Source organism: Eimeria necatrix, genomic scaffold (assembly GCF_000499385.1).
Source record: "Eimeria necatrix Houghton genomic scaffold, Enh_scaff629, whole genome shotgun sequence".
In the NCBI taxonomy this organism is placed as follows: domain Eukaryota; phylum Apicomplexa; class Conoidasida; order Eucoccidiorida; family Eimeriidae; genus Eimeria; species Eimeria necatrix.
The window spans coordinates 10,001-20,000 of record NW_013654477.1 but is presented as its reverse complement, the minus strand read 5'-3'; the positions used below and the strand labels follow the sequence as shown (position 1 = coordinate 20,000).

The 10,000-nt window shown below is 42.9% G+C and overlaps 2 protein-coding genes across 2 annotated transcripts in view; both read left to right on the top strand.

Annotated features, from left to right (window-relative positions):
- Positions 1–256: 256 nt before the first annotated feature.
- Positions 257–1,519, top strand: ENH_00067380 (hypothetical protein, conserved; the record flags this gene model as incomplete). The annotated part of the gene is made up of 1 exon (XM_013582378.1): positions 257–1,519. The coding sequence occupies one exon, from the start codon at positions 257–259 to the stop codon at positions 1,517–1,519; it is 1,263 nt and encodes a 420-aa protein (XP_013437832.1).
- Positions 1,520–2,351: 832 nt separating this feature from the next.
- The window catches only part of ENH_00067370 (calcium/calmodulin-dependent 3', 5'-cyclic nucleotide phosphodiesterase, putative), a gene marked incomplete at both ends in the record, with an annotated part of 11,230 nt that continues 3,581 nt past the window's right edge, over positions 2,352–10,000 (top strand). Inside the window, 2 exon segments of the mRNA XM_013582377.1 lie at positions 2,352–2,543; positions 3,572–3,675. Of these exon segments, the coding sequence (XP_013437831.1) occupies positions 2,352–2,543; positions 3,572–3,675 (296 nt within the window).

Below are 10,000 nucleotides of genomic sequence, written 5' to 3'. Positions count from 1 at the left end.
GTCAGTTTAGGGAGTCCACATAGCACAGAGGAGCGCAGCTGCATGCACAAGCTGCAGCCGCTGCTGCTGCGGCTGCTGCAGCAACTGCTGCCGCCTTAGCTGCTGCAGCTGCAGCCGCTGCTTCCTGCTGCTGCTGCTGCTGCTGCTGCTGCTGCTGCAGCGCTGGCTGACCCGCTTCCGGCTGCAGCCCGAACGCGCTGGCAGCGGAGAAGGCTCTTCTTTGCCTTCGCCGCTGCTGCCTTCTCGAAGTCAAGAAATGATTCGCAGCAGTTGTTTATTAGAAGACGGGCCTTGGCTGCGGCTGTGCAGCTCTTTCAAGAGCAGCAGCAGCAGCAGCAGCAGCAGCAGCAGCAGCAGCAGCGGCGGGGGCGGCAGCAGCAGCAGCAGCGCCAGGTCCAGCGGCTCCGACTGGCTCCGCTCCCTCTCGGGGGGGGGCCTCGTAGTGCAGCCGCTGGCCCGGCCCGAGTCGCCTGCACTTGCTGCTGCAGTGCTTGCTGCTGCTGCTGCTGCTGCTGCTGCTGGCGACGAGCGGCCTGCAGACGGCCCCGCTGCTGCTGCTGCTGCTGCTGCTGCTGCTGCGCCCCTGCCCTCCCCACGCAGCGACAGCCAAAGGGCCAAGCAGCAGCCGAGGGGCCCCCCGCCCCCTCTGGCAGCAGCTGCTGCTGCGCGGAGAGGCCCCACAGCAGCAGCAGCAGCAGCAGCAGCAGCAGCACAAAGAAGACCCTCCAGCGGGGTCTCTCTGCAGCTAAGGCCTTCTTTTCTCTTTCTTAGACACTGCTATCCTTTCCGAAGAAGTGCAGCAGCAGCAGCAGCAGCAGCAGAACCCGGGGGAGGGCCCCCCGGCCAAGCGCTCAGGGTACTGGGGGGCCCCCCGGGGGCCCCACCTGGTACCCTCCGGCCTGATGGGGGGCCCCCAGGGGCTTCACGGGGTCTAGGGGGCCCCCCAGGTGCCCCAGAGTTCCTCACAGGGGCCCCCGGGGGCCCCACAGGGGCCCCGGGGCCCCTAGGGCCCCAGAGGGGCCCCCCGGGCAATGGGGCCCCAGAGCTCCAGGGGGCCCCCGGGGCCCCTGAAAGCCCCCCAGGGGCCCCAGGGGGGCTTTTTCGGGGGGCCCCTGAGGGGACCCCAGGGGCCCCTGAGGCCCTAGGGGGCCCCGGGGGCCCCGGGGCCTCCGGGGCCCCCAGGGCCCCCGGGTTTGGGGCTTTTGGGGCCCCCGAAACTGCTGCTAATACTAAAAAGACTGAAGGGCCCCTGGGGGCCCCCAGGGGCCCCTGCGGGCCTGGGATTTATATTGGAAGCGAAGACGAAAAAGAAGAAAGATTAGAAAAGATTAAAGAGCAGCAAAATCGAAGCAAAAGAGACACAAGAGAAAGAAGGCGGGCTGGCTTTTCAGCAGCAGCAGCAGCAGCAGCAGCAGCAACAGCAGCAGCAGCAGCAGCAGCAAGGAAGGACTCGTTCGAAACGCTTGGCCAAGCCTCCTCGGTAAGCAGCAAACTGGCTGGAAAGCGAATAAATAAATAAATAAATAAATAATGAATAAATAAAATAAATAAATAAATAAATAATAAATAAATAAATAAATAAATAAATAAATAAATAAATAAATAAATATAAATGGAAAATAAAAAAAGAATAAGATGGCAAACAATCCTTGGTATTCTCTTCGTACTTATTTTCATTCTTTTTTTTCACTTTTTTGTTTTGCCATTTTTATTTTTCTTTTATTCTTTTCACTTTTATTCCTTTTATTGTTTTTGTTCCATTTTATTTTTATTTATTTAATTTGTTTAATTTATTTGATTTATTAAATTTATTAAATTTATTTAATTTATTCAGTTTATTAAATTCATTTAAGTTATTTAATTCATTTTATTTTATTCCTTTTTATCTCCCCTTTATCCTTTAAATTCTCTTTTTTTCTTTTCTCAGTTCTAATCTTCTTTGCCACCATTATTTCCATTTCCATTTTTATTTTTTTTATTTTCTTTTCATTCTCTTTTTATTTTCTTTTTATTTTCTTTTTCTTTTCTTTTTCTTTTCCTTTTTCTTTTTCCCCTTTTCCCTTTTTCTCCCTTTTCCCCATTTCTTATTTCGAAGACCCCCGTGGGGGCCCCTGGGGCCCCCCTGGGGCCCCCTGGGGGCCCCCTGGGGCCCCCTGGGGCCCCCTGGGGGCCCCCTGGGGCCTCTTTGGGGGCCTCCTGAGACCCCCCTGGGGCCCCCCTGGGGCCCCCTGGGGCCCCCCTGGGGCCTCTTTGGGGGCCTTTTTGAGGGCCCCCAGGGGCCCCCAGGGGGCCCCCGGGGGCCCCCTGAAGGCTTAGAATGAGGAAGAAAAGCGGGAGTTGAGATGTGTTGCATGCAGAGGCCTTGGGGGGCCCCCGGGGCCTCGTTTGGAGGCATTGGTTTGGAGTGGGACACAGACATTTTGTCTTTGTCGCAAAAGTACAAAGGAATGCTGCAGCGGGTGGGGTGGGTTTTGCTGCGGCCCTTCGTGAAGGTGCTGGGCTGCGGCAGCAACCCCGTCATTCAGCTGCTGCAGCACATCGAGGTCCGCGCCGCTGTGCTGCTGCTGCTGCTGCTGCTGCTGCTGCTGCTGCTGCTGCTGCTGCTGCTGCTGCTGCTGCTGCTGATAGGGCTGGTGGTGGCGTTGGTGGTGGTGGTGGTAGTGGTGGTTGTGGTGGTGATGGTGATGGTGATGATGGTGATGCTGCTGCTGCTGCTGCTGCTGCTGCTGCTGCTTGTGCTGCTGCTGCTGAATATTGTTTTTTAATAGAATATTTGATGAATGTTAATGTGAGACTTTTTGAATTCCTTTTTGTTAATTGGCCATTTCAATAATTATTGATTTAGGATTTTTAGAATTCCTTTTTAATTTTTGGAGACCATTTAATAATTATCAATTTGAAACTTTTTGATTTTTTTTTAAACTTTTTTTGCTTTTTAGACTTCATGTCTTTGCTGCAGAGTTTTTTCTTTTTTTTAATTTGAAGTGCAAAAGGAGTTTCAGATTTTGGCTTGTTTGCCGTTTATTATTATTATTATTATTATTATTATTATTATCATTATTATTATTATTATTATCATCATTATTATTATAATTATAATTATTATTATTATTATTATTATTATTATTATTATTATTATTATTGTTTTTCTTATTACGATCTAATATTATTATTATGTACTTGCTTATTGCAATTCTTTTGCTTTTGATTTCCTCATTTGTTTCGCAAATTAATTATTTTTTGTATTTCTTTGTCTAATTTTGTTTTAAATTAATTTCACATTTTCACTTTATTTAAAATAAATTAAATGAAAGTGAAAGTTTATTTATTAATTAATTTTTTGATTTATTTCTTTTTTTGCTGCTTTGATTTGGCACTTCCGGTTAATTTCTTGTTCATTCTTTGCCGCCACTGTTGCTTATTTATTACCATTTATTAACTTAATTAATTTAATTTAATTGATTTAATTTAATTATATTACTTTATTTATTTAATTTATTTATTTATTTAATTTATTTTATTCATTTTATTTATTTTATTTATTTTATTTATTTTATTTATTTGGATTTAGGCAAGATACGACCCCGACATTCCCTACCACACAGCCACCCACGCGGCGCAGGTGGCGCATGCAGCAATGGTCTTGAACACGAAGCTAGCTCTTGATCCTTTGAGGTAATTTAGGCATTTAAAATGAATTATTTTCAAATTAAATACTTTTTAATTCAATTTAAATCAAAAATGCCGAAGTTTAAGCTCCAATTCAACAGTTTCCAGCAAACGGCGTTCTTCCGAGCTGTCTATACACCCCAATTCAAACACAAAACCCTCGCAGTCCTTCGTTTGCAGAAAGAGATATTAATTAAATTAATTAAATTAATTAAATTAATTAAATTAATTAAATTAATTAAATTAATTAAATTAATTAAATTAATTTAATTAATTAATTAGTTAAAGTAATTAATTCTCCAACTTCAATGATTAATTAATTAATTCAGTTAATTGGCCAGTTCGATTGTCAGCAGCTAGCAGGCAGACAGAAGCAGAAAAACCAAAGAGGGTCGCCGCAGCAACAGTTGCAGTAATTGGTGCAGCAGCAGCAGCAGCAGCAGCTTTCATAGAAGAAGCAACAGCAGCAGCAGCAGCTTTAATAGAAGAAGCAGCAGCAGCAGCAGCAGCAGCTTTAATAAAAGAAACAACAGCAGCAGCAGCAGCAGCTTTAATAGAAGAAGCAACAGCAGCAACAAAAGTAGCAGCAGCAGCACCGGTTGTAGCAGCAATAGCAGCAGTATACACTAAACTGCGTGCATGCATTGAACTACATGCATGCATTAAAGTGCCTGCATGCATTAGACCGCATGCATGCATGCACTTCCCTGCACGCATGCATGCATTAGACTGCATGCATGCATGCATGCATGCATGCAGTGGACTGCATGCATGCACTAGCCCAAAACAGTTTCACCAGTGTCCCGCACTCCCTTTTTCCACCTCAACTGCCCCCAGCCACGCACGCATGCACCCCACGCATGCATGCATGCATGCACGCATGCATGCACGCATGCATGCACGCATGCATGCATGCATGCATGCACGCATGCATGCACGCATGCATGCACGCATGCATGCACGCATGCATGCACGCATGCATGCATGCATGCATGCATGCATGCATGCATGCAGGGAGAAGACGGGGACGTTTTGCCTGGGGCTGGCGGCGCTGGCGCACGACGTGGGCCACTTGGGAAAGACAAATGGGTTTTTGCAGCAGTCTAGACACCCGCTGGCGACGATTTACAACGACAAGTCCATTTTGGAAAACTTTCATGCTTCAGTTTTGTTTCGAATCATCAACGAAATGTAAATGCTGCATGCGCTAATGCATGCGCTCGAAAGTGCTTTTGGAAATAAATTTAAATTCCACTTTCCGCTTTTTTCCGCGTTTGTGGCGCTCCAAACCGAGCTGTCCGTACACTGCAGCGCCGCGTTCAGGTGTACGTACACCGCAACATGGGTTGAAAGTGGTTTGGAGTGAATGAAATTAATTTCTTTTTTTCTTTTTTGTTTTTTAAATTCAAAGTGAATTAAATCCCAGTTTAAATGCAAATGAACTTCAAAATAAAAGTTTGGTTGAGCTGATGAAGTTGAAATTAAAAATAAAATAAATTCAAATTAAATTCAAATTAAATTGTAATCAGGTTCAAATTAAATTGCAATCAAATTCTAATTCAAGTATTTGCAATTAAATTCAAATTCAAAAAATTAATTTAAATTTAAATTCTTTTCTTCTTTTCCGCGTTTTTGCCCGCAGCCCCTCGGCGAACATTTTCTGTTCGCAAAACCCAGAGGTGGGATTTGTTTTTCATTTAATTTAATTTAATTTAATTTAATTTGATTTGATTTAATTTAATTTGAATTGATTTAATTTGATTTAATTTGACTCAATTTGATTTAATTTGATTTAATTTGATTTAATTTGATTTGATTTAATTTGATTTGATGTAATTTGATTTGATTTAATTTAATTTGGTTTAATTTGATTTGATTTACTTTAATTTGATTTAATTTGATTTGATTTAGCTTGTGCATTAAAGAAACTTAATTTTATTTAATTCAATTTAATTTAACGTGTTTTCTTTTCGCATTAAATGGATTTAATTTGATTTATTTTCTTTTTGCATTAAATGAACTTAATTCAATTTATCTTTTGCACTAAATGAATTTACTTTAATCTATGTTTCTTTTTGCATTAAATGAATTAAATATAATTTATTTTTTTTGCATTAAAAGAATCAAAACGGCAGAAGATTTGAATTGAAAAGAAGTTTAAAAGAAATTAAAACTAAAAAAAACAAAAAACGAAAAATCAAAAACAAGGCTGCATCTGAACTTGTTGAATTTTTCGAATTTTTAAAATTTAAGTTCGAATTTTTCGAAAAGAAGTTCCATTTGAAGATATTTAGGAGTTAAATTTGTTTTTAAATGTCCAATTGGGTTTTAAATTGTTTTTATTTCTCCAAAAGTCTTTTATTTTCTTTTAATTCCAACAAATTTGAATTCCAAACTTCAATTTTATTTTCGCAGTCTTATCAAGCTCTCAGGCAACAAATCATTGCCCTCATTTTGGCCACTGACATGAAAGAACATATTGACTTAGTCTCCAGATGCAAAGTGAGTTTTTATTTATTTATTTTAATTAATTAATTAATTGGTTAATTAATCTTAATTAATTAATTAATTAATTAATTAATTAATTAATTAATTAATTAATTAATTAATTAATTAAATAACTAATTAACTAATTAACTAATTAACCAATTAATTAATTAACTAACTAATTAACTAACTAACTAACTAACCAATTAGTTAATTAATTAATTAATTAATTAATTAATTAATTAATTAGTTAATTAATTAATTAATTAATTAATTAATTAAAATAAATAAAAAGTATTTGTTTGTTTGCCTAAGAGCCGGCGGGCCTGTCCGGACTTCAACTTATTTGTCCGCGAAGAAGACGCTCTTCACGTTCGAAAAATGCTTTTGAAAATGGCGGATTTGTCTCACGCGTTGTTGTGTTGGAAAGACCACCTCGTGTGGACTTGCAAGATATCCGAGGAGTTCTACCAGCAGGTGAGCTGCTGCAGCAGCAGCAGCAGCAGCAGCAGCAGCAGCAGCAGCAGCAGCAGCGGCGGCGGGGGGTGCAACGGCGGCGCTGCAGCGCAGGGGCAACGAGCAGCAGCAGCAGCAGCAGGTTGCGCATGCATGCGAAAGCTGCGACCCTCGCCCGCCCTCCCTCTTGTTCCATTTTGATGAATTTTCTGCATTTTTTTGATTTTTTTCAATTTTTTTAATTTTTTTTATTTTTTTTAATTTTTTTTAATTTTTTAAAATTCTTTTTAATTCTTTTTAATTCTTTTTAAGTCTTTTTAATTCTTTTCTGATTGCTGCTGCAGGGCGACGCAGAGCGAAGGCTGAAGCTGCCCGTGTCTTCAGTTTGCAACAGAGAGGCCCACCAAAGTCTGGCTCAAAATCAACTTTTTTTTCTCCAAGTCCTCGTCGAGCCGCTGCTGGCCGAACTCGAGGCCATCGAGCAAACTGCGCAGCACCCCAACAAGCACCCCCAATTCGTCAGGTGCAGCAGCAGCAGCAGCAGCAGCAGCAGCAGCAGCAGCAGCAGCAGCAGCAGCAGCAGCAGCGGCAGCGGCAGCAGCAGGTGCTGCTGCTGCTGCTGCAGCTGCAGCGGTTAAAGTAGGAGTAGTGGGAGTTGCTGCAGCGGCAGTAGTAGCAGCAGCTGCAGCAGTAGCTGCAACGCTGGCAGTAGTGGTAGCAGGTCAACAGCAGCAGCAGCAGCAGCTGCTGCTGCTGCTGCTGCTGCTGGGGAGCAGGGGGAGGAGGAAGGGAAGGTTGGGGCGGGATGTTAGTGATGATCATTCTACTGCTGCTACTGTTGACTACGACTTTGCGCGGGATCCTGCTGCTGCTGCCGCTGCTGCTGCTGCTGCTGCTGCTGCTGCCGCTGCTGCTGCTGCTGCTGCTGCTGCTGCTGCTGCAGGGAGACGCTGCGGAAGCGTTACCAGAGCAACGTGAAGCGGTGGACAGTTTTGGACAACAGCGGAATGTACATTGTCATAGACAGAGAGACTCTGCAGCGGGGCTTTTACCGCCGCAGCAGCAGCTTGCTTGAGGCCTGACTTGCTGCTGCTGCTGCTGCTGCTGCTGCTGCTGCTGCTGCTGCAGCTGCTGCTGCGGCTGCTGCGGGTTTTCCGCCGTTGCTTTCCTCGACACTCTTCTGCGTGCATGCAAAGGCATGCAACGTCCTGCAGTGCAATTTCCAGCTTGCATGCAAATGCATGCAAATGCATGCAGCATTTGCATGCAAATGCATGCAAATGCATGCAAATACTGCATGCAAAGCTGCATGCAAGTCTTTGTTTTGTTTGCATGCAGGTAGAATTTGCATGCAAGCGCTTGTCAGCTCTGCATGCAAATGCTTAATAAATTTGCATGCAAATGCATGCAAAGGCTCATTCCATTTGCATGCAAATGCATGCAAATGCATGCAAATGCATGCAAAGGCTCCTTCCATTTGCATGCAAATGCATGCAAATGTCTTATAAATTCGCATGCAAATGCCCCCTAAATTTGCATGCAAAGGCTCACTCCATTTGCATGCAAGTGCCTCTTAAATTCGCATGCAAGTGCATGCAAATGTCCCTGAGTTTGCATGCAAAGTCTCATTCCATTTGCATGCAAATGCCTCCTAAAGTTGCATGCAAACGCATGCAGGAGTCTCCAAAATTTGCATGCAAATGCTTCCTGAATTTGCATGCAAAGCCCCATTTCATGTGCATGCAAATGCGTCTTGTGCCCGCGCTGCTGCGCATGCATGCAAGTGCTGCTGCAGCAGCAGCAGCAGCAGCAGCAGCAGCAGCAGCAGCAGCAGCAGGCTTTTTGAATTTGCTGCAGCTTTTTGAATAGGCCAGAGGCCCGGAAGCAGCAAAAGCTGCTGCAGGCCCTTCTGAAGTTAAATTAAAAATAATAAAGATTAAAAAAAGTAAATTAAATTGACAAAGTGCAATTAAACTATAAACGGCACCTGGGGGCCCCCAAAAACCCGCTTGGGGCCCCCTAAACCCTCTTTGGGGGCCCCAAGGCCCCCCTAAACCCTCGTTAGGGTTTAGGGTTTAGGGTTTGGGGTTTGGGGTGTGTAAAGAAGCATTAAATGCCTATGTTTGCGAGCATGCGAATTGTTATAAAGAAAAGAAATTGTGAAATTAAATTAACAAAAGTGGAAATGTGAAATTGAATTTATGAAGTGTCTGGTGTTGTTGCACACAATAAAAGTGTTTAAAATAAAATAAATTAAATGAATTAAATGAATTAAATTAAATTAAATTAAATTAATTAAATTAATTAAATTAAATTAAATTAATTAAATCAGGTTTTAATTCAAAGTGCTCGGAAGGCTTGAAAATAAATGCCATTCAGAGCATTAAAAGATCTAATTAAAATAAATAAATTAAATTAAAATAAATTTAAATTTATTTTTTAAATTTGTTTAAAGTTAAAAACATTAAAAACTTTTTTTCTTTCAAATCCAAACTTTGCATGCAACATGAACTGCATGCACGCAGCAGCTGGCTGCTGCTGAATTTGAATTATTTTTGCTTTCCACTTTTTTAACTTCTAAAATACAAATAATAAAAAATAAATAAATAAATAAATAAAATAAATAAATAAATAAATAAATAAATAAATAAAGTAATAATAATAGAAAGTAATTTCTAATAAGTGGCTTTAGAAGCTCATTTGCAAGAGCCGAGGAGCTTTCGCAGTTTCCAAACCCTAAACCCTAAACCCTAAACCCTAAACCCTAGTTTAGTGTATTGGCAGCCACGGAAGCTCCTGCTGCGTCTAGGCAAACAAAAGCAGCAAATTAGGAGATCTGCAGCAGCAAAAAGAAGCAAACTGAAATACTTGCTGCTAGCCACAGCTAGCTGCAGCAAACCACCGCTAGCTACAGCTTGCTGCAGCTGTCCACAGCTAGCTGCAGCTAGCTGCAGCTTGCTGCAGCAAGCCACGGCTAGCTGCGACTTGCGGCAGCTAGTTGCAGCTAGCTGCAGCAAACCACGGCTAGCTGCAGCTAGACGCAGCTACCTACGGCTAGCTACGACTTGCTACAGCTAGCTAGAGCTAGCTACAGCTAGCTACAGCTAGCCACAGCTAGCTACTCCTAAGTACGTCCAGTTCTGGCTAGCTGTGGCTAGCTAGCTAGATCTGCAGCCAGCTAGCCAGCGGCAGATGTAGCTAGCTGGGGGTAGTTGCTCGCTGGGGCTAAATAAGCGGCTGCAGCTGGCTGTGGCTAGCTGTAGCTAGCTATCAATTTGGCTAGCTAGCAAACCGCCTGCAGCTAGCTGTGGCTAGCTAGCTAGCTAGCTAGCTAGCAATCTGGCTTGCTAGCGAGCCACTTGCAGCTAGCTAGCTAGTTAGCTAGCTA